The 24,754-nt window shown below is 39.3% G+C and overlaps 1 protein-coding gene across 4 annotated transcripts in view; it reads right to left on the bottom strand.

Moving 5' to 3' along the window:
- efhd1 (EF-hand domain family, member D1) overlaps positions 1-24,754 on the bottom strand; it is a 119,710-nt gene that overhangs the window by 13,143 nt on the left and 81,813 nt on the right. For all 4 annotated transcript variants that reach the window (XM_060834259.1, XM_060834261.1, XM_060834262.1 and 1 more), the window contains exon 2: positions 12,864-13,011. In XM_060834259.1, coding sequence (XP_060690242.1) covers positions 12,864-13,011 — 148 coding nt within the window. The remainder of the gene's footprint in view (positions 1-12,863; positions 13,012-24,754) is intronic.

Below are 24,754 nucleotides of genomic sequence, written 5' to 3'. Positions count from 1 at the left end.
AGTCAATCTAAATCATCTTGCTAATCTATTTTTTAAGAAAATCTACTACTGCTCGATGTTCATCAAGTTTGAATGGAGGATTTTAAAATGTAAAATTGTGACAGTTATTGAGATGATATCCTCCCTTCAATAGTAGTTGCATCTAGTTTATGGATTTGTGTTTAGTAAATTGCAGATTAAGCCTTTTACCACAGCCAAAATGGGGTCTGGTTGAATTTGAGTTCAAGGGCTGAGCTTAAGTTTCTCTTCTTTGAGCATCAAATCCACATTTATCTCCTACAGGATAAAATGGAATTTGTTAGAAATGGGGCATAACGTTTGCAAACTACTGATCAGATTGCACATCCTTCCAATTCCTCAAAAGTGGCATCCAAAGAATCTGCAAAGAGATATACAGGTAAACGGACTGGTTAAAATTTGGCAGATGGAAAACCATGTGGGAAAATGTGAAGTTACTCACATTGGCAGGAAGGGTAGGAAAACAGAATATTACTTAAATGAAGAGAGACTGCAGAATGCTGCAATATAATGAGACCTGGGTGTCCTCATAGATGAATCACAGAAGTTTAGCATACAAATGCAAATAATCAGGAAGGCAAATGAAATATTTTCATTATTACAATGATAATGAGGTACAGAAGTCTTGCTGCTACAGTTTAAACATTACTAGGGCCACACATACTATACTGTTCATATAGTTTTTCCACTTAAGCTGGTTTTACCAGAATTGGACCTAGCCAAAGAAGGCTTATGGTGAAAGGTTGAACAGCTTAGACCTTTACTCATTGGAGCTTAGTGGAATGACGGTAATATTATTGAAACATTGAAGATTCTGAGAAGGAACTGAAAGGATGTTAACATCCCCTGGTATGTGGTGGTGGCTGGTGGTAAAGGAGGAAGGTGGAGTGAAGACCATGACCAGGTCAACTCTGGTTATATTTAATAGCACAACACATTCAAATTGCTTACTATTCTTTCTTTTTCTTATGTTCCATGGATGTGTTGCTCACCATGTGATATTGTAATGACCTGCCTTGCAGGTCCCACCAAGGTATATGAATCTGAGCTAGTGAGTGGGTTGTGTGATGGGTTTTCTCAATGAGAGATCACCTTGCTTCTCCTCTGGTATCAGTTCCTATATGATGTTGAAGGATCTGGGAGAGAGATGTAAGTTATGAATTAGAGCTGGCAAAGTGAAAGGGTTCAGGAAGCACATCATACAGATCATCATATTTCAGAAGCTGCTGACATCAATTCAACAGGAGTGGGTGTTGAATGCCACATGATACTCAATTCTGTCTCCACATAACCATGTGTTCCGAGACTCCATCTATCTTCAGTGTGCCATCCTTCACAACAGTCAGGGTAGTTTCATTTCAAGAGAAGTTCACCATCTCTCCCTGGAGGTCTTCTGTTCTGCTGCCCATTCTTCTTCTGTATGAAGAGATTAAAGAAAGCTACAAGTGTGAGAAATGGAATAGGTTCAGAGGATGGAATAACAGATTTATGCAGGGAAATGGAGAGGAATGAGTGATAGATTGCAATATGATGAGGGCAAGTGTAAGTACTGGCTTTTCAGATAGGATGAGAAGATTGCTCAAAAGAGAGAATTGTGAGCGATCTAAAAGATATGCTGGTCTGAGGAATGCCGTGCAGGAAAGGCTGGGAAGGCTTGGCACTTGAATGTAGCATTCAAGTATCTCACTTATACATGTAGCTTATCTTTACTGACTTGATAAGCTTAAGAATGCACTCACAAGGAATAATACACAGGTTGCTCACCTCTTCAGTGACTCCCAGCCATATCTCAGTGTATTTCTGATGTAGACTGTTTCCTCCTGTTTGTTGAGAATAAAATTCCCCTGCTGTTGCTTATACCAAAGCATCACAGAAGATGCCTTTGAACTGGTGGGTCAGCCTTCTCTTGTTACACTGATATCACTTCAGTTGTTCGTTTGTCAATTGTTGACCAGTTCCATCTGGCATTCATGGAGGTCTCATTAAATAGATGTTTCTACAGCAAGTTTGGAAGCAACATTCTAATACTGTAGAAACCCACCCCCTCGGGCCTCTGCCAGATTCCTTACTATCAGCAGGACTAACCATCAAAACTCCCCCCTAGCTGCCCGAGTCGGATAAGCTGCAAACCCCAAGTGAGTGGTTAAATCTTAACCTTAGATATTTGCCAGCTAATTCTAAAGTATGTGGAGTGATTGAAACAAGGTCAGCCAGGTAAACATCACAAAATAGGTGCTCCTTCATTGCGGCTGTTGACTTGGTCCAATCAGGGAGCCCTGGCTGACAGTCAAACAGGGGTGTCAGGGGTTCTGTTCAGTCTAGGAGCCGGCTCGGAGTTAGCTGGGTCAGTGTCATGCATTATGCACATGTAAATAAAGGGAGACTTGGTTACAAAATACTGGCCTTCGTGGAGTTAGTTCAGTGACAGCCAGGAAGGGATTGGGTGCCAACATATTTGGTGAGGCAGTACCCAGAGTGCCAACAAGGACAAAAATTACTGTCAGCAGCTCTCCCACATTAATGGGAATGGCTGTGTAAACCTTGGACTTAGAGCTGGTCACAAGACCGATGTATGTTTTTAGTAATTGTGGACATCCATTCAAAGTGGTTGGACATGCATGGAGTTCATTTATTAAACACGGGGAGGGCAATTGAAAAGCTGAGAGCATCCTTTGCAATACACAGACTCCTGGAAGTGCTGCTCACAGACACCAGGCCATCATTTACCAGCACGGAATTCGAGTGTTTCCTAAAGTCAACGGCAACCGGCATGAGATGGTAGCTCCATACCACCCATCATCCAATGGTCTGCCAGAAAGAGCAGTCCAAACTTTGAAGCAGGTATAAAGAAACAGCCTACGGCTTTGCTCAAAACCCAACTGTTCCGGTTCCTGTTTGACCACCTCTCATGTAACTACAAGGATAGCTGCAGCAGGGTTGCTGATGGGGAGAAGACTCCACACCAGGTTAAACCTGACCTTCCTGAACCTGGCGGGAGGGTGAAACAGCATCAAGGATGCCAGTGCCTGGCACAAGACTCCTCTAAGTGAGAGTGGTAATTTACCTCAGCGGACTAAATTTGGTGCTGAAACCACGGAAAAGGCCCTGCATGGGTTAGAGGGATGATTGACGTGAAGATTGTGTAGGAGAGGCGGTCCTGAATAAGCACGTGGACCATTTGAAAGCTGCAACCTCAAACAGGCCAGGAACAAACATGTACCCGGACCCTAAGAACATCCGACCAGACTTTGAGAACCCTTGGGTTCTCCCCATCCCACGCAGTGTAAAATAAACTTCTGAAGAAGAGATGGACACAGCAGATGTCGCAGCCTCGATGCCATTACTGCCTGAAGAGGAAGATGAGCCTTAGCCAAGACACTCCAGGTGCAAACTAAGGGCTACGGTCTGGTACATCCTGCCAGTATCCAAGGCAGAGTTGGAGGAACCAGACCGAGTGCTAAAATGCCCTAGGAGAAACTACAGGATAAAGAATGGGCCTACATCCCAGGACTTAAGAAAGAAAGGATGTAGTGATTGGAACAAGGTCAGCCAGATGGACCTCAGAATATGAATTCCCTAATTGGGGCCATTAATCTGGTCCAGTCAGTGAGCCCTAGCTGACAGATATCAACAGGAGTGTCAGAGGTTCTGCTCACTCTAGGAACTGGCTCTGTGCTCGCTGGGGCAGTGTCATGCACTATGCATATATAAATAAAGGGTGACTTGGTGATGGGATTCCTGTCTTCGTGGAGTTTTCAGTATGCATTTTATTCATTGTAAGTGTAATGTATTGCAGTCAATAGAGGAAATCTCCTGCATAATAAGCAAAAAAAAGGATTAAAACAGGTGAATATTCTGATTTGCCAACAGCAGTTTCCAAAATGTGCCAACATAGAGGAACAGGACAGTCTGCAGCAGATTCACTCTGGAACTGAAAGTGCTTACAATGAAAAAGCAACTTTTTAACATGCCAAAATCTGTCATTTTGGTGTAGAGACATTGTTTTTAAAGTTTTTCTCTTTGGATGAAGGCTACAAATTATTTAAACAAGCAGTCACTACAACTCAAAGTTTCCATGTTGTTCCATGGCTGATTAATTTGATACCACTTAATGCAATGATTAAGCATACTCCCATGTTAATTCTTTATAGAGAAAATGGTGGCTCATTTCCTTTGGCACAACTTACAACTAATAGTGACAACACAATTGCTCACTGCATTCTTTAACATTAAATATGGGCCAAAAGGCCTGTGTCCCAGGGGTTAATATACATCTGTTTCAAAATGAATCATTATCAAGATTGTAGGCAGCTTCAGCTGTTACATATGCTGTGTACAATCCGTTAACATGAAAATACATTTTTGCTAGTACTGCCAATGAGAGAACCTTTACACAAACTTCAACAAAGATTAAAAGTTACATCTAAAGAAAAAGATTAACTTGAAAGCTGAGTCTTGTTTAAAACTGAATTAAAGTGTGCACTGTTTCTATATCCAAATTTCTAATGGTGAGAATGGTATTGATAGGCAAAGTTCCAAAAAGTATTGTGAACAGGATCCAGATTTCAGAACTCAAAAGTAAAGTGACTTCCAAAACCATCCTCCAGGTGGGTAGCAGGAGTCAGGAAAATTCACAACTTGGCCTACATACCTTTGGAGAAAGTGTATGCAAAGGCAAAATTTTTGTTCCAGAGTATGTACTGTTTTCCCAAAAAACGATTCACAGAGGATGCAAGTAAGGATATTTACCCAGTTAGAATTAAAAAAAGGTCAAGCCCTCTAGCTCTCCCCAGTTTACAATACTCACACCCCATTCATGCCAATAGGCTGGTTAGCCTGACCTCAGTCATTGGTAAGACTTTAGAAGCCATTATTAATGATGAGATTGCGAAGTACATGGAAGTACCTGCTAAAATAGGGCTGAGTCAGCATGGCATCGCTGAGGGAAGGTCATGTCTGGGAAATCTGTTATAATTCTTTGAGTAAGTTAGACATGATCCACTTGAATTTCCAGAAGGGATTTCACAGGAGGCTGCTGAATAAAATAAGAGCCATTGTGTTAGGGTTAAGGTACTGGCATGGATAGAGGATTGGCTACCTGGAACAAGGCAGAGAATGGGGATAAATGGACTTTCTTAGGACGGCAGCCGGTGACATATAGAGTTCTGCAGGGATCAGTATGGAGACTACAACTATCACGTTATATATTAACATTCTGAATTAAGAACAGAGGCATTGTTGCTAAGTTTGCAGATGACACAAAGATAGATGGAAAGACAGATAGTGTTGAGAAAGCAGGGATGCTGCAAAAGGACTTAGACAGGATGGCAAGTGGGCAAAGAAGTGGCAGATGGAATACAATGTGGGAAAGAATGAGGTTATGCACTTTAATGGGGAGAATCAAGACGTAGATTATTTTATAAATGGGAAAGGCTTCAGAAATATGAAACGCAAAGGAACTTAGGATTCCTAGCTCAGGATTCTTTTAAGGTTAACACACAGGTTCAATTGACGGAAATGCAAATGCAATGTTAGCATTCATTTCAAAAGGGCTAGAATACAAGAGCAGAAATGTACTGCTGAAGCTGTATGAAGCTCTGGTCAGACCACATTTGGAATATTGTGAGCAGTTTTGGGCCCCATATTTAGAACTGAGATGAGGAGGAATTTCTTTAGCCAGAGAGTGGTGACTCAGTGGAACTCATTGCTGCAGAAGGCTGTGGAGGCCAAGTCATTGAATATACTTAAGACAGAGATAGATAGGTTCCTGATAAGTAAGGCAATCAAAAATTACAAGTAGAAGACAGGAGAATGGGGTTGAGAAATATAACAGCCAGGATTGAATGGAGTAACAGACCTGATGGGCAGAATGGTCTGATTCTGCTCCTATCTCTTGTGGTCTAATGTCATTCCTCTTCATGCAGCTTCCCTGGCTCTTTAGGGTTTCCAATGCCAACAGTGACGCCCACATATATCCTACAGCCCTTCACAATTCCTGGCCTATAAATGCATCAATCAATCCTTCAGATCGTTCAAAGCATCACAAATTCTTTGACTTCTATTCTTTCTCCTCGTCATATTCAAGATGAGTTTGTGATTTTTATATATTCTAGATAAGAAACTGTAGTAAAATTGAACTAGTCTGTAACAAATGGATTTGCAATCGTTCTACCTTATGTACAGAGGAATCGTCTTTCTCAAACAGTTTAACATTTAGTGCCGTGGAAACATGTGGGTTGCACAAGTTTTCCAGGCAATACAATCTTAGCTAGAAAATGGAAAACAAATGCTTTGAATAAGCCAGTCATGTAATCTCCAGTGGAGTGTAAGTAATAACTAGCTGAATAAACAGAGACTTGAGGTTGGATACATGAGGATATACAATAGCTGAAGACACCCAAGACACGGAAGTGGGCTGAATGACAACCATTTGTCAAATTTATTTGAAAATTAAACAGCACCAGAACTGATAATCTGGAACATTGATAAATAATACGTTCAAGATGTGTATTGAAGCCTGCTTTATTGTAGCTATAGATAAATAATGATGTAGATACATTGAAGCATAATGTGTATGTGGATTTTTTTAAAAAACAGTATTTTCTAATAAGTGTTTTTAAAAAATAAAATTTTCAGAAAACCACAAAATCGCTGCAGACTGCATGAGATCCTAAGTGAGGCTTGGCACATCTCTGATTGAAGATCATGGGGTCAAGCCCCAATCCTAGTGACTCCAGTTCATAAACCAGGTTGACACTTGAGGCATTGCTTTATTATAATACCAGATCAGAAAAATGTATTTGAGTTCCTTGAGACTATAAAAAAAAACAGGGTGGATATGGGGAACCACTGCATGTGGAGCATTTGGAGGTCCAAAAGATATTTGAAAAGGTGCACAAGAGGAGAGCCCTTCCTGTGGTGGGTAATATATTAACATGTATAAAGGGCTGCCCACCTAACAGGAAAGAAAGAATGGGATCAAATGGGTCATTTCAGGTTGGCAAATTCTAACCAGTGGAGTATTCTGTAATGTGGATCCCCACCATGTAATCCTCATCATGGCGATTTCAACAGAAACACACCCACTCTTGTATATGGTCTTTTTGTATGTAGGTATGTACTAAGTGGATTTCTCAGATGTTGGAATTGTCTTTTGAGGCAGGGTTAAGCTATTTGAACTGATCCTTATGTAAAGACACGGGAAGCAATTTTCCACTCCCTGGAGGTGGTGAGAAGGGGAAATAATTGAGTGGGTTGGCTGTGGGGAGAAATGTACACCCCCTCACCAAATCTGCAATTAACTGCTGGGAGAAAGAGTTTATGGAGTCACCAGTAATTAAGACGCTGAGATGATTAATTAATAGGTCATTAAGAATTACAAATTGCTTCCTCCCCAAGTATTTGTCTTCCTGGTTGGTGAGGAAATTTCCTACTGGGAAATCAGGGTGACCAATCGACCAAGTTAAGATGGGGACACAATTGGATATATGGGTGGCAGACAAAGGGTGACTTCTGACAGCCAACGCCCACTCCTTGCCTCCAATCCATGCCTCTCCATGCCAAGATGACAAAGATCACTCACCTTCTTACCAGCGGATCTCCTGAGCAGGCCTTGATTGGCAGACTTCAGTTTAGAAACTACAGGCCTCTAACTGGCTAGCAACTTGGGTGAGAAACTCACCCTTACACTGTCAGCTCTTATCGAGCTGATTGGCAGGTCATTAGTTGTGTTATCTCGTCATTAGAGGTGCCATGTTAGTCACCATTTGACATGCTTGTCCCATGGAAAAAGCCTCAGCTGTTAAATTCAGCATCCAACCTATCAAGCTGGAGAGGATATTTGCATTTGTGAGGAATCCAGAGCCAAGTGGCACAGAGTGTCAGAATGAGGAGCAGGACTGAAGAGAAATCTCTTCTCAGGGAGGCATTAAGTCTTTGGACTTTACTACCCAAGAAAACAATAAAGAGTGAAAAGTTGAGTTATATACTTTATTGATGTAAGAAAATAAAACCAAGCAAAGAATATGGAGGAAGGCAAATAGGAAAGTGAACTTTAAGCCATAATTAGATCAGCCATGAGCTGATTGAATTGTGTAGGAGGCTCATGGGACAAACAGCCCCTTTCAATTTCTTGGGCTCTTATTTTGGGCCATGTCACCTCAAGGATGAGATGTTGAGCAATCAATATTCTATAAAAGTGTGTGTAAACTCAATTCAATGGCATTATTTAAAGAAGAGCACTAGGATTTCTCCTGATTCCTTCGTTAACATTACCAGAGTAGATGATCTGATAATATAACTCTGAATACAGAGTAATCTTTTAGCAATGATATCCTTTAGAGCTCAGTCATGAAAGTGTTATAAAAATGCAAATTTTTTAATCACAGTTGATACAAAGTGGTTTTGATGCATTTAGAGTTCAAGAGATTGTGTAAGAGAGAAAGCACGCCAACAAGAACACACAATTCAATGAAAGAGACTGAGACAGAAAGACGAAAAAAAAACAGACTGAGAGACAATGATAGACAGAGAGATAAAGAAAAGAAGAGAGCGCAGCACACACATGGTTACAGTTCTTTCCCAGTTGGCATGAAGATTTTGGTTGCCAGTTGTTTATACAACTGTTCTTGAGGTCATGTTGGATTGTGTGTAACTGCAGGTGCCAACTTGTACAAGTCAATTTAGAGCAGAGGGAAAACAAAAATATCTTTGTTTCCACAAAAGGAAGTTAAAAAGGAAATTTGAGTCCGAACCAGCTCAGGTTGACATTGAAGTGCATGTTAAGCAGGATTCAACACTGTGAAGCTATTCTAAGCTTAGAGTTATGTCAATTAGGGTGTTGGCTTTGAGAGGTGACCTCAGCAGCTTTACTGCAACCATAATTAAGACTGCCAACACAAAAGACATTTGACTGCCCAGGCTCCCAGTAATGTCTAAATTACAGCTGTTTGTTGTTTCACAATGCAATGGTGCACAGATGGGTTAGTTTTCTATTAGTTACCAAAAATCAAATCTTCAAGTTGCTAGATAGAGAACAGGGCTCGAAGGGCTAAATAGTCTATTCCTTATTTTCTATATGTCACACTGATGTCCAGTATCATCCAATTTAGGAAATTGGGGGAGAACAGTAACCCACAGTCAAAAGAAAGGAGTTAAGCTCATTAACAAACCAACTAAAGTCATGGATGAGACGCCAACAGAAATATTCCTGGAGATCTGCGGTTCAAAACTGTATGAGATATCTGTTGTGTTATGTGCGGATGTCATTGCTATATTTACCAATTCTTGTTCAGCATATTGTGGAAGTTTTAAAAATCACATGACCCCACTCTATTCACTAGACAACAGCCTTGCTCCTATTCTCTTCCAACATCTCTACTCTCAAGTTCTCCCATGCCAGTTCACTTAATAGTCGAGTTGCCTTACCAAGTACCCTTCCCCTATTCTGCCACCTTCCAGATTCCTACATTCTTAAGAAAAGGATTATTCTAAATACTGTAATGTGTTTTTCTCTGCATTACTCACAGGAGCATAAAGATAATTGATGTTTAATTTCTGAAGACACCAGACATCAGCAGTTGAAGCGTCATCCAAGGAAATAGATAAAGTACAAGAAAAAGATGTTATTCAGAATATCTTGCATAAACCAGTTTTATCAAGTCAAAATCTGATATGAGTGATCAGCATTTTTCATCATTCTGAACATCTAGCTGGATTTTCCCATGACAGCCATGTTTAGAGAAGCTTTCCAGCAAGGGTTAAATCATTCTTAGTCAAGGTCACTTGGCAATATGAAGTTTTTGAGTTTTTCTTAACAAACAAACATTTATATTTCTGTTTGTGTATTCCTTTATTATAATTAACCAATTGCCACTTTATTACTGACATTGAAAATACAAATTGGGCAAGAGTTATATTTGGAAAAAATAAATAGAAAAACAAGTCATAATGGATCTGCTAAAGCGAGACCATTTGCTGAACTATGTACTGTAATTAACAAATTAGAAACAGCAGACTTAGGGATAACAGTAGTATCGTAGTACTGGAGGAGGGACCTATGAAGGCAAATGACAGTGCATAAAAAAACTTAAAGGTTAGCTTGGTGACAGATTCAAGAACTGCATGTTTAACATTTATAATATAAATAAGTGATAATGGCAAATGTTCATATAAAACAAATTATGTAACAAGATCAACTTTCAAGGTTATCCTCATTAAATTCAGCCCACTTTGTTCTACTGGTAGAAGATCTTTTATCCGAAACGCTCAGGACCAGCTGTTTTTCGGAATTCAGAATTTTTTATTTTTCAGAATAGTGACAGTTTAGTGGTGAAATTTTAAAAATTCTTACTGTAGGAGCAGACTTCTAAGTAAGAACGTGCTTGGCCAAGCACACCCCCCCGATGCCACATCTGAGTGACATGCATCGAATGGGTATCGACTTGGGGGCGTTCACAGAGAAACACCAGGCCTGTCGATGCTTGGCCATGCCCCCCCACTGCCTCTGAGTGACACGCATCAAGTGGGTGTTGACTTGGGTTAGCTGTTTGTTTGCAAAACAACCTTGTTAATGAGAAAAAAAACTTCACAAAAACCTTTCGGATTTTGGAGCTTTTCGGTTTCTGGATGTTCGGAAAAAGGATCTTCTATTTTCATTAGCTTCACTGTATTCCATTCTGGTCTCCTTGCTGCAGAAAAGATGTTAAACCTGCAAGGGCTCAGAAAAGATTTACAAGGATGTTGCTGGGGTTGGAGGATTTGAGCTAGAGGGAGAGGCAGGATAGGCTTGGGCTATTTTCTGTGGAGCATCAGAAGTTGTGGGGTGACCTTATTGAGCTTTATAAAATCATGAGGAGCCTGGATATGGTGAATAGTCAAGGTGCTTTTCCCATAGGGCATAAGGTTAAGGTAAGAGGAGGGGGAAAGATGTAAAAAGGGGCTTAAAGGGCAACTTTTTCACACTGTAGCTGGTGTGTGTATGGACTGAGCCATCAGAAGTAGTGCTGGAGACTGGTATAATTGCATTTAAAAGGCATCTGGATGACTACATGAATAGGAAGTGTTTACAGAACAACTTCAGTTATTGAAATGTCAATTATCTGAATTTCAGATTACCTGAACAGGATCTCAAGGTCCCGTAAAAATGTTATCCATTATCTGAACAATCAGTTATCTGAACAAAATGCTCCCCACGCATATCATTCAGATAATCAGGTTGTTCTGTAGATGGATATGGGCCAAATGCTGGCAAATGGGACTTGATTGATTTAGGATTTCTGGACGGCATGGACAAGTTGGACGAAAGGGTCTGTTTCTATGCTGTGACTCTAAATTAGCTACTGTAGGATAAGAAATGATCACAAACCAATAATCTCTCCTTTTTATTGGGTGAACAAATAGTTATATGCCTGCCCTCTCCCAAGAAATCAAATACTGCATTGCCAGTTCAGGAGTCCACGTAAATAAACCCTTTCATTACTCATAGAACAGACTAGCTCCAGAGGGTTAAAAAAAGGACTTAAAAATTTCTCCACTGCTGATATGCTTAAAAGATGCGAAAAAAGCACAACTTGGGTACATATAGTTTAGTCTATACACTCACCGATACTATGTTAGAGGTTTAGGACTCCAAATGAAGGCAAATACATCTTATTGGGATAAACAATGAGAATTTACAATTCATAGTTTTGAAGAGCTATTTGCCAAAGCACATAAACTCTGTCATTGAAGGAGACTATCTCAAATCTGGATTGCAATTACTGGCTTGAACATTATGTAGGCAGACAGTGTAATTTTAAGAAAGGATTCCAATATTGCATGAATATTACAAACAGACATTACCATGTCAAATACATCTGTAAAAATTCCAATGATGGTGCTGTTTAGATCTTTTCAGAATTAGTGGGGTAAGTGTTCATGGTGTAATACAATAAGGTATAAAACTTGCTCAATTCCTTCCCTAAACAGCTGAACAAGAAACACAGGAATTTAGAATCTTCATAACAAACAGATTTCTTGTCTTTTAAGATAAACTGTTTATCCTTATTCTCGACTGATTTGAGCTTTAACATTGTTGACTGAGCAGCTGTATATTTTTACATCAATTTGGTCATGTAAACACATCAAAGTGTGCCCAGACAAGTTACAAGATATTCACTTCATACATAATTACTTCCCTTCAGTCAGACTTGATAAAATTAATGTGCATTTTGCAAGCTTTGATAAAAATCAGTGCTTACTGCCTCCTAATTAATTCAAAATGTTACCATTCAAAGAATTTAGAACACATTATAAGAAATACGATAAACATATGAGGGCAATTATAACCGATAAGGTAGGTGGTTGGTGGGTGGGTGGGTGGGAGTGGGGTAAGAGTGGTACAATCTTCTGCTATAGTTTCAGTACAGATGCATTTTGGCACACAAATATTTTGCTACATTTTCATTGTGGTTTGCAATACAAACTCGAGTTTTCAGTGAACACCTAGCAAAGTTTGCTCTATCCACCTTGTTAGTAACATATGAGTGGGCAAAGTTATTATTCCCCTCCTCCTCCATTTACTGTGTCCTCTATCACAAACAGAAACTTTCTCCTTCAAAGTTGAGAAACTGGATCTCCCTCCACTGACATTCAATGTAACTTTAATTAGATTAACTTCTCTGCTTGGCAAACATGTATAAAGGTAACAGTATGCTATGATATAAATGGATTGCATACATGCACTATGATGAAATACTTACATTCCTGCAGGACAAATGCTCATTACACACTGCTATAAGCAATTCAAAGCACATTTGTGAACAATGTATTTATTGCATTAATTTACATATTCTCTATATTCTCACCTCTCTGAAATTCAGCTTTCCATCAAAATCCTCATCTACTTCTTTGATCATTTTTTTCAAGCCAATGTGAGTCTGAGGAGCTCCAAGTTTCTCCATCATCAACTTTAGTTCCATCAAGTCAATGAAGCCATCCTTTCCAGAGTCATAGCTGCAGAAGAATGCAATGAGTTAGACATAAGACAACCTCATGTTTGGCTGGGGAACGTTTGGGAGGGGAGGTGAGGCTGCAGAAGGGAAGAGACTTATGAAATTAAATTGAAATAGAAACAAATTAGAATTTTGTTTGAATCAAATTACTACTTCAACACTTAAAGTTCTTTTCATCAAGTTTGGATTTCAAACACTATCACTTTATACCAAAGAACACTCAGTTACCCATCCAGTGCACCCTTCATTTATATAAACAAAAAAAAGTACTTTAAGAATTTAATTTTATTGAAAATGCTTGCAAACAGAATATAAAATGAACATATTTAATAGATACAAATAAGTATATTAACAAGGAAAAGGAAGTCCTGAATATATGATCAACTAGCATTATGTGAAAAGACTCGCGGTACTGGAACCATTTCCATTGGAAAAGAGAAAGTGGAGGAGATATAGAGAGTCTTTAGAAATGTGAATCATTTCAATCATCTTTCCTTACTCACTCCATTTCTTTTGATGACTTCAGTGATGAAGGAACAATTTAAAAATATTTCAGAAGACAGGTTAGGAGAAATTTCTTTACGCAGGATTGCTGGAGCATCAGGCTGTGCTTTCAGACTGAATTACAGGGCAATACATATTAAAGAGAAAAAAAATGTTTGAAACAAAAAGATATTGTGAGAGACAGCCTAGCAGCATGGACTTTTCCAGCAAAGAAATACAGAAAATCACATTGCAAAAAGTATTTTTTCCTGACCAAATAATGTCCCAAAAAGTTCAGCAGGCAGTGAATGTTTTTTTTCAAATTGTGACTGTAACCTAGGAAATGGACAGCCAATTTGCACACAAAAAAAACTCCCCCAACAGCAATTTGATAATAAACACAATCTGTTTTGTTGCTGGCTGAGGACTAAACATTGGGCAGCACACAAGGGATAACTCCCCTTGCCTTCAAAAGAGTGCTATGAAAACTACTACACAAGTGTGTTAACCTTGATTTTTTTTTGTTTGAGTCATGATGGGACCTTGAACTCAACCTAACAGAAGCAATGGTGAGCCATAGCTGTTATGAGCTGAGATATAGTTAATATTCAATGAGGACATATTGGGCTGAGTGTCTTCCCATGGTCCATTCCACGTTTCTTGGAAAGTGATCTCAATCTTTTAGATGATGACTTATTTTGGTTGTGATGGAAAATCTCGTTTTGTTTCCTTGATGAAAGACTGGTAAACAGCATTAAAACACCATAATGATATGATTTGGAGGAACCGGTGCTGGACTAGGGTGGACAAAGTTAAAGATCACACAACACCAGGTTATGAAACCTGTTGGACTATAATCTGGTGTTGTGTGATCTTTAACCATAATGATAAACTGAAGAACAACAACAGGCAAACCTACATACAGTTCATATGTTGCACGAATGGAATGTTATGAGAACTACTGACATTTTCAAATTTTTTAATCTGCAGAACTTTCCAAAGTCAGTTTAAGAAAGTACTGAAAATTGGATGAAAGGAATCTATTTGAACTTTCCAACTATCTGCACCTTATATTGGTTTAGAACAAAGTTTAAATCACAATTGCTGTGTCATGCTACATTAACTTAATATGCTTTATCTCTGTATTGTAAAGTTCTATGCCATTAGAACCTAGAATATCAGATGTAAAATACTTAATTGTCAGCCCCAGGATGTGAAGTCATCCAATCTCTGCTAACTGATATACAGTTGTTCAACATATACATAATTTATAGCAAAATCATTTTGGAGTAGGACTGTTGAACTTCAGAGCATCTTTTGCAGATCAGTAGAACACATCAACTTATCTAGAGAAGTGATACCTAAATGTAATCCCAGGATAGGTGTGCCATGAATTAGATTTAAGGCTATTATGACCAATGACTATTTTTCTTTCAATGATTATTTGAGCAGTCAGTCATTAGCATTAGTTGGAAGCACTAGCTTTCAAGGCACTGCCTCTTCATTAGGTGGTTGTGAAATATGACTATACCACATCGAATTTATAGCAAAAAGGTTAGTGTCATAGAGTTGTAATGATATATTAAACATATATCATTCCAACTTGCATGACACTGTAACCTTTTTGCTATAAATTCTGTGTAGTATGGTCATATTTCACAACCACCTAATGAAGAGGCAGCACCTTCAAAAGCTAGTGCTTCCAAACAAACCTGTTGGACTATAACCTGTTGTTGTGTGATTTTTTTTAACTTTGTCCACCCCAGTCCAACACTGGTACCCTCCAAATCATTAGCATTACTGAGTGACTTGAAATCAAATTTTCTAGATAAAAGAACATCAAAACAAAATTTGGTATACATTTATTTAATTCTTAAATAGCAACCAAATGCTACATTTTTGTTCACAAGGGTGAAAAGTCAAAAGTTGCAAAATTCCCTTTCATTCTATGTGCAACAGAAGCACATAAATGCTTAAAAGTCAGACAAAAAAAAACCCAGCAAGTTTCCTGCAAATTTTACCAAAGAATTTATTTCATTTACCAATAGAAAAATGTATCAATGACTAAGGTGGCAATTTTTATCAAAGCAAAATTTTCAATGAAATGTTGTGAACCAACATATAATAAAAGGTGTCAAAACACCATGCCTACACAGAAACAGAATATAATATTAATGATAACGGACGATTGTTCATTGACAGCATTATTAACTAACTCTTAAAAAGTAAAAAAAGCAGTTGTTCCCCTAGTTTAACTGATAATGCAGCTGTCTCTACCTCATTGAACATTTCAGGTACTAAACACTCAGCATCAACCTAGCCATACTGCTCAGTGAGAAAGTTAGAGGAGTCTCCATTCATGCTAGTTAATCTGATCAGGGAAGGAAATTAACATGTCACCAAATATGTTCGATCTTTGTTCAAATTGTAATTTGTAAATAGTTCATGCCCCCAGTTTTCAATAAGGTTTCTCAGCAAACTAGGTTGATACAACATTGCCGTTTAGAGATAGAACAGGAGTGAAAAAAAACCTGGAATCATAAGAAGGTGGGTTTAGTGTGTGAATAAGTAACAGCTTCGCTGTTACTAATGCATAGCATTGTTTAAAATAAAGCAACCCACCACTTAGACAGGTTGCCAGGAGTGAAGTTAACCAGATGCCAAGAATTGCAAGAGCAATGAATTACTCTTCTTTATGACACTGGGGGTATTTGCACCATTCCTTTTTATAAGCAATGAGAATTAGTAACAAGAGTAGAGTTGGTGGGGAAGGGGAAAGCAAACTACTTATATTAATCAATTTATATAAATATACAACTGGGAATTTTGTATAACTTGTTTAGCTCTTACTTTCATGGAAGCACTAGCCCAGGTTTTCCTGTCAACGTAACAGACCGATAGCACTTGCTATGATGCACGCCTAACGTTTTCAGTGATTACACATAAACAGCAGTTGTGCAGGTATGCTGAGACACAAAAGGTTTGCTCCCACATCAGGAACACTGAGTCAATTCTCAGCTCTGTGTTGCATTTTGAGTTGTGTGAACTGGTGGGGGAATGCTTTATTAGGTGCTAGAGGACATAACTTTAAAGTGAGAAGGGAAACTTTTAAAAAAGGACTTGAGGGACAACCTTTTCATGCAGAGGGTGGTGTGCGTATGGAATGAGCTGCCAGAGGGAGTGATGGAGGCTTGTATAATTGCAACATTTAAAAGACATCTGGATGGGTATATGAATAGGAAGGGTTAAGAGAGATATGAGCCAAATGCCGGCAGATGGGACAAGATTAATTTAGGATATCTGGCTGGCATGTATAAGTTCGACCAAAGGGTCTGTTTCCATGCTGTACATCTCCATGATTCTATGACTCTGGAAAATATTCGAGGGTTGCTGATGTGGGTGAAAGGTTTATGTCTGAAGAATGAAACAAAGTTTTAGGGCACGGTATGCTCCTGCAACATAAAATGCATGCTAGCTCTCACACACTCCACAAACAACATCCATGCCAACATATAAAATCTCATGAACACCCCATCCATTTCCCAAGCCTCCTCATATCCTCCATGCTGATTTATGACTTGCTCTACCCCCATAGCCCTCATACCCTTCACACTGACCTACGACTCTTTACCCACACTCCATGACAACATATTTGACCAAACCACTCCCTCGTAGTCCTTTATGCCAATTTAATACCAGCTGATGTCAATTATTCACACTCTTACACCCTCCCTGCCTACTCATGCAGGAAACCACAGGAGTACAATGCATTAGTAATGAAGTGAGTTTGGGAAGACAGTATGAGAAAATGTGCTAGGCCTTAGAAACTTGAAGTTGATAATTAGCTGATTAGTGGTTCAATTTAGCCACACGTGTCTGTCGATTAATTCAGTATTTCAAAAAACACAAATATTCGCACTGACTAAAAACTCATTCAAGACAATAACATTCCTTCAAATATTTCAATCCTCATAAAAATAAACATTTGTGTTCAGAGTCTCACTCAAAGACCTCAAGCACTTGGAGCTCTTACTCAAACTGTAAAATTACAGGGACCCAGTGTGATAACGATAGTTTGTAAAATTAGTCATGCAGGACTAATAACATAATTATATCATTCAGATTCCTGTCAAAGTGAAATACTAAGCAATGATTTTTGTAAAACTCAATACAAAGTTCCAAATTTTTAAAAGGCAGGAGATTTAAATACCTTATAGCTCCTTTTGGCAAGTCCATTTAGTTTATCCAATTTGTTTGTGTCTGCTATTAATAATTCAAAGGGGCACATTACCTCTTCTATGGTCTCTGGACCATATCTAAATGGGTATCTTACCAAAGAACTCTTGTAAGGTTGGTTTTCTCCTACCAGGTCTAATGTCCACCAGACATGCGTTTGTAAAAATCAGATATGACTGAAGGTAGCTGCATTCTAACATGTGCAGTTGCTTCCACAGGTTACAGATGTCCAAATTACAACCTATCATGATCTCCCCCAGATCTCTGCAAAAAAATGGCAGGAAGCAAGATTTCCAATTTGGGGTCTGGTGCCATTTACATGAAGAAAGAGACATTCTTGGTTTGCGGAAAGGTTAGTCCTCAATATTTCGATTCAATCACTCTATCAACTTTGTGGTCTGGCTCACCATTAAAAAAAAGTTATAAAATTGTTGCAAAAGATATGATCTAAACTCATCACAGAAAGTTATCCACTTCAATCAAGCTGATCAGTAGTTAAGCAAGTGTACTTTCTGTTACACTGGCAATACATCATTATGAGTAATATTCTCATTCCTTCAGGCTTAAATAGTTATTGATGATGTTGTGAAATGTAACATTTAAATCTGAGACAGGCGGATAATTTTTTTGTTGTGATCATTGTTAGACTAATGACTTGGGTATGTATTTAAACAGTGGTTGTACTGTTCCTAATCTACTATTGTGCACACTGCAATGTATTTAATTATTTGTACAGCAATATTGTGGTATGACTTCTCCAATTGAGAGTTTGGGTGTACAACAATTTATGTAGTTTGTGTCCAATGTCAGTATTGCAGTGAATTGTATGCCATTACACACACTGTCAGACAGCTGACAACTTTTAGCACTTAGCCCATTAAATAAACTTACTCTATTACTGATACATTCCATCTGTTGACTAATATTTTAAGGCTATTGGACAGTACAAAGTCAATCTAAACTTTTGCAAGAATCAAGTTTCCAGATTTATACTTAAATCAATGACCACCATCTAACCCCAGGACTAGTTTTAACGCATAAGAATGAAAAATGGAGGATATAGAACAGAGGGTCAGCAGCGGAAATTTCAATGCAAACTATGCACAAAATATATAAATTCAGAAACGTTTTATACAGGGAGGAAATGTGGACCTGCATTTAGGCAAAAAATTAACAGCAAGTGAGATTTAGGGAATGCCATTGTTTAAAAAGATCCACAATTACAGCACAATGCAATTTAAGGACCTGACTAATCTTGACACAGCTAGAGCCCTTTCAAGGACCAGGAAGTAAACAGTTTGTCACCAGTCCTGTCATCAGTCCTGTCATCAGTCCTGTTCTCACATAAGAAAAGGCATTAATCAGTGTTTAAAAATAACTTGAGAATCTGGGAGACTGGCAAGATACCAGGAATAAGCAAAGGTTATAAATAACTAAATATTCTTCATTAAAAATGCTGAATGAATTGGATGACTAAAGCAAACTATTATTAGAACAGATCAGGTCAGATCAATCTGATAATCAATCTTGCGTCACTAAAGGGGGATATCATATTCAGCACCTTATTCTGTATCTTTTAGAGTACAAATAATTAAAGGTTATAAAGTCATAAGCAACCTGCAAGCTATAAGCCTTTAGAACAGTAGTTACCTGCATGGCACTGAGGTTTTACTTGTATCCCAGATATACAAAGGAACATGCAAAATAAATGAGATTTGGTGCTTGCTAAAGTGACATCAGTTCTCTTAATGATTCTACAGAATTGTCCCAATCCAAGGAGATAGAGTCCTGTAACTAACAACAATATCAATATATCCTTCATTCCTCTGCTGGGGCTCCAGTGTAATTTGTCCTGGTATCTGCACCACGCATAAAAGTTCCACCAGTTTTTAAGCTCAAGGGAACACCGCAGTTATATTTTTAAAAATTCTGTGAATCACGATTTTTAAATAAAAATGGATATTCAGAATCATCTTCGTTTTGCCTCCTAATAGTTGGCAACGATGATTATTTTAAAGGACACTACAATTTGGACACTTATACAATTTGATGGGATTGCATTACTATATTCCCAAGGCCCAAACAAACCAAGTTCCTGTTGATATATTTGCATTACTGTAACCCTGCAGAAAATACCAAGATGCTGAGTGTGTTAATGAATTCATATGTTCTGTTGAACAGAAGTATAAAAGTAAAGATTTATTCACAGACTGAAGAAAGCATTAAAACGTTCATTCTTCATTCATACACAAGTTTTTCACTCCAGCCCTAACATTTATAAATAGATTCTTTCATGTCTTGCGAGGGGCCCTGTCAGGGGAGCAACTGGCTCTTCTACAAAAAACGACCTGCATCTAAAGTAATGTGCACAACTGCGCTCAGCATTTCTGTTCCCCCATTCCCACATACTGTCGTCAGCTTTTTTAGCTGTAATCTAAGCGGAATTCACTTAGAACAATGCAGCTGCTTCATCTGCCATTAGCAGAAAGTGGTAGCAAATACTAACAAAAATAAAAGGACGTTTTATCCATCTAAGCCCTCAACTATTACATTCCCCACCTACTTCAATATGCCAAGATTAATGGCTTTCAATGATTGTTTAAGAGTCTCAGAAATACAGATATTGCTTTGTATCCTTATTCCTTTACAACTAGTCAGTGCATAATAATTTGCACTAACTGTAGTGACTTGAGTGCCTGATAATTAAAAAAAAGTACAAAGACTTGTCATTCTAGTTAATTCATTGGTGAGGAGACTAGAAAAGCACACCAAAGTTGAAACCTATTCAGAAAGAGAGGCAGGTGAACCTCCATGAACCTCCCCCAGTTCAGCTGCAAGAAAAAGAAAGGGTTTATTTTTAAATTTCCGAGCAATTTTCTGCATGAGAGGGGGGAAGAGTTTTGTTTTGGAAAGAAACGACAATCAGTATTTTCAAGGACAAGTGCAATGTTGCTCAAAATGTGAACTATTTTATAAAAAAAAGCAAGTATAATGAAATCCCAGCAAGCTTTAGAATGGTTCGGCTAGGTTATGAATTAGATGCTCACTAAGTACGAATTTGCGAAACCAAAGAGATTCAAACAAATTAACATTGCAGAAATAACTGGAAAATTACCACTTGGGTGGAGAGTTTTACACAGAGCAGTGATTAGGAAGATCATATTACACATGTTACAGATACGCAGGCCTTTTGTACAACAGTAGCATGCACAAGAACATTTCATACGTAGTGCACGGGAGGCCGCTTCTTACTTCATTTTTTAAAACAGATTGGGTGGAAAGACTCAGTGAGGCTTGAAAAACGGGCACATGATGTACAGTTAAACTGCACCAGTTCTTTCTGGCAGGTTTGTCCTCCCTTCTAATTAAAAGGATAGGTGCTTGCAGTTGAATGGCTGCATACCAATAAGCACGGTCTAAACTCATTACTGTAGGAGCAATAGGCTTGATAAAGGCACCTGGAACTCCAGTGCTAAAGAATAAACCAGAATAATGAGTTGACTTTGATATGGAATGTTGGATAGTTTATTTGATTGAGATATTAACCTTTTTTGTTGTCACTTAACCCAGCATTGTGGCCTAAAGGATGCTGGGCTGGTCAGTAATAGAGAGAAGGTAAGGTTTAAGATTGTTGTAGAGGGGAGAATGAGAATTGATAGTGTTTGATGGTACTATAGTCTGACAAGGAAAATGTGCAAAGCTCAAGCAGAAAAATAGATATTGGTGCTGGTTGCCTTCTTACTTCCCTCCTGCTCCTCCTCTTCATTACAAGCTTGCTATGTACCCTAAATGGAAAGGGTGTGTCCTCATGATGGACAAGATACAGCAGGCCACATCATGTTGTAGTACACATTTCAGTGTTTACCACAGAACTCCTTCAGAGCATTTCAGTCAGGAGAGACATTGCTGGAGAACCCCAAAGGACTGTTCACTGATGTTCTGTATGTGTTACTTACAGGTTTGGATTACACATTGGGACACATGGACAGCCGACTGCCTCATCACCTAGCAGCTACCCTCTAGTCTCTTGCAGTGGCTCCACTACTGGTGGTAAAGTAGACTAGCACAGGCAGCAAATCCGCTGCCAACATATAGGAATTGATCTGCATAATGTGGCACATTAGTTCATAGTGAATAGAAACCTTTGTGGTTACAGTACATCTTTTCATTTACATGGAGTGCCCACAAAAGATGTGCACAGTCAATGGCACTCTGCATTCTGCCTGCTGTCCTGGTGAAGCCAAATGCACACTCCTCCAGGCGAAACAATTTAATGTGCATCCGTGAACACCCCTGTACATCAGTGGATAGAAAGCTGCAAGGTGTTACAGAGGTCACCTGCTCCAGACTGGAAGGATCCAACCACAAAGGAAATTCATGGCTGCCTTGACCTCAACAATCACATGTAACACGCCTTCAACTTGTTCTCAGGCTGCAAAGAGGAGACAGATTTTTTGTGGAAACCTCTTTCGTAATGCTGAAGGAACATGTTCCCTGAACACCTGCGGTAAGTCCTCCCATTTTCAGGCTGCGACCCCTTCTCCTCCACCTCCTTCTCTGAACAGTTTGTTTGCCTCTGCCCCAGCTCCCTTTCATGCTACAATTCAAGGGCAATGGGAATTGCAGCACCAGCGACCAGACACTGAAATTACAGACATGGCCTTCACAATGTGAAACAGTACGAACAAACTAAAATTAACTGAGCTCACACAGACTCAGATTTCTACCGAGTAGAAATCAATTAGCAACTAGACTAATAGTTGCTAATGTTCCCTTGAAATAGCATTAGGGAATGTATCCTTTCTGCTGATGAACACTTTGTCCAACCGAGTGCAAGAACAAACAAGAGAGAGTGTGAGGTGGAGCAACAATGTTAAAAGTGGGTGGGCTGGCATGCAGTCTGTGGCTCAGATATCCCAATGGCAAGAGTTATTGATGCAGTGTAAAGTGCAGTTACACATAGGAACTATCTATAATACAGGTCAGAAAATAGCATTTCCAATTGGAAATTTGTGTGTGTGTGTATACATATGTGTATATACACTTGTGTGCGTGTGTGTACGTGTGTGTGTGTATATACTTGTGTATGTGTATGTGTCTGTGCATGTATACACTTGTGTATGTGTGTGTGCACATATGTGTCTGTGTTTGTGTGTGTGTCAGTTCTAACTCACTTAAACTGAATAGTTGCCCAGCAAAAGTTAGAGGATTAAAAATCTAGGGTAACACCTGGGTAAATATTGAAGTGATTCTGACTTACCACTAAAACCACCTTCCCATCCTCCCACCCCAAACATCTTCCCCATCCCCTTACAACACTCCAGAGCCCTGACCAGACAGGCCCAGATTCAGCTCTGCCCTCTGCTGCAGCTTGATCAATAACTCCCTACCTTCCCTCACAGCCAACCTGAAGTCCACACAACTCTAGAGGCAAGAGGTACCCTCCTCACCTGGAACGGACACTCTCTCACCTTTTGAAATGACACCCTTCACTTCCAACTGGATGCCATCCCCACCCCGAAAACCAAATAACCATTCCCCCTTCAGTTCCAAAACTTGGAACAAAATACACCCAGGCTCTTCCCACCATCCTGACAACATCCTCACCCCTTTCAAAACTATAAACCAAACCCCATGCTGATCTGATGGCTGCAGTCTAGTTAGACTCTCCTCTCTCCCTCCCCTAGCCTGATTCACTTGATCCTGACACCTCTCAGACCCAATGCCCTAAACCCTTCTCCACAACATTGTAGACACTCCATCCTACTCCCAGGTACTCATTCCCTTTCCTGGCACCATACCCACCTGACTTGTGGCTGACCTCAGTCACCTGGCACCCTAAAGACCTCGCCATCTACTGACCTCATTCACCCTCAACTACCACCCTAACCCCACACCTAGCTTTAACAGTCCTGTGTAAGTGTGCAAGTGCGTAAGTGTGTAAGTGCATGACACTCTGCGACAAAAAAAAGGATGTGGATTCTATGTAGCTCATCGTTGCTGCTGGATTTGTGAATTCCTAGACAGGTTTGTAAATGGAGGCACCTTTCCAGGAATCTTCAGTGTAGAGAACATCTAACAGAGGAACTATTTTTCAATGCAATCAAGGTCAGAAATGCTATTTCTGACCCTGATCAGGTCACCTGGCCCTGTTAACAAGCTAGGAGAAAGTGAGGACTGCAGATGCTGGAGATCAAGAGAGTCGAAAAGTGTGATGCTGAAAAAGCAAAGTCAGTCAGGCAGCATCCAAGGACCAGGAGAATCGATGCCTGACAAGCTGTGCTTTTCCAGCATGTATGACACAAGCTGACTGGTACCACTGGCTGTCTAAGTCGGACATATGCAAATGACCTTGCTGAAGTTACATCAGTGCCAACAGGAGCAAAATTACCAATTCTATAAAGTCAATATCTTGTGGCTCTATTCTGTCATTTAGTAGGTTGGAGAACCTTTACAATGGTCTGTTTGAGATTGGCTGAAATGGCCATTCATCACTCAGAATGTGTCATATCCATAGCAATGGTGGCTTCCTGTATTTGCCTCTCCTCTGTGACCTGGTGTCTCTGGAGGAGATTTGCACACGGCTATATTCCAGCCCTTCTACAACTGCTAGGCACTACAGAATGCCAACTGCAATATCAATAGGAAGAAACCAGTTATGAGCTTACTTTATTTTGTCTGTGTGTGAATATTCTGCACATGTGCAATATAGTTACACATTTGGTGTAGATCCTTTTGTACTGATGCCACTAAGTTACTCCAACAGCCTTCCAATGGCTCAGTTCAAAGGTAATTCACATAATAAGTGGCATGACAGTATTGTGTGCATTTCTAGTGATACAACTTAGCTTGAGAGCAATGAGAAAGGGAATATCGTTTTTCATCTCTCCTACATAATATTCTTTGCGAAAGTACCTGATGAATCATGGTCATAAATTCACTTACTTAACAGGAGATGGCCATTCAGCCCATGAGTTCATGCCAGATCTCTCTGGGGCAAACTAGTCAGTTCTACTTTCCTGTTT

Source organism: Hemiscyllium ocellatum, chromosome 13 (genome assembly GCF_020745735.1).
Source record: "Hemiscyllium ocellatum isolate sHemOce1 chromosome 13, sHemOce1.pat.X.cur, whole genome shotgun sequence".
NCBI classification, from domain to species: domain Eukaryota; kingdom Metazoa; phylum Chordata; class Chondrichthyes; order Orectolobiformes; family Hemiscylliidae; genus Hemiscyllium; species Hemiscyllium ocellatum.
The sequence above is the reverse complement of the archived record's forward strand: the minus strand, read 5'-3'. Positions and strand labels throughout refer to the sequence as shown.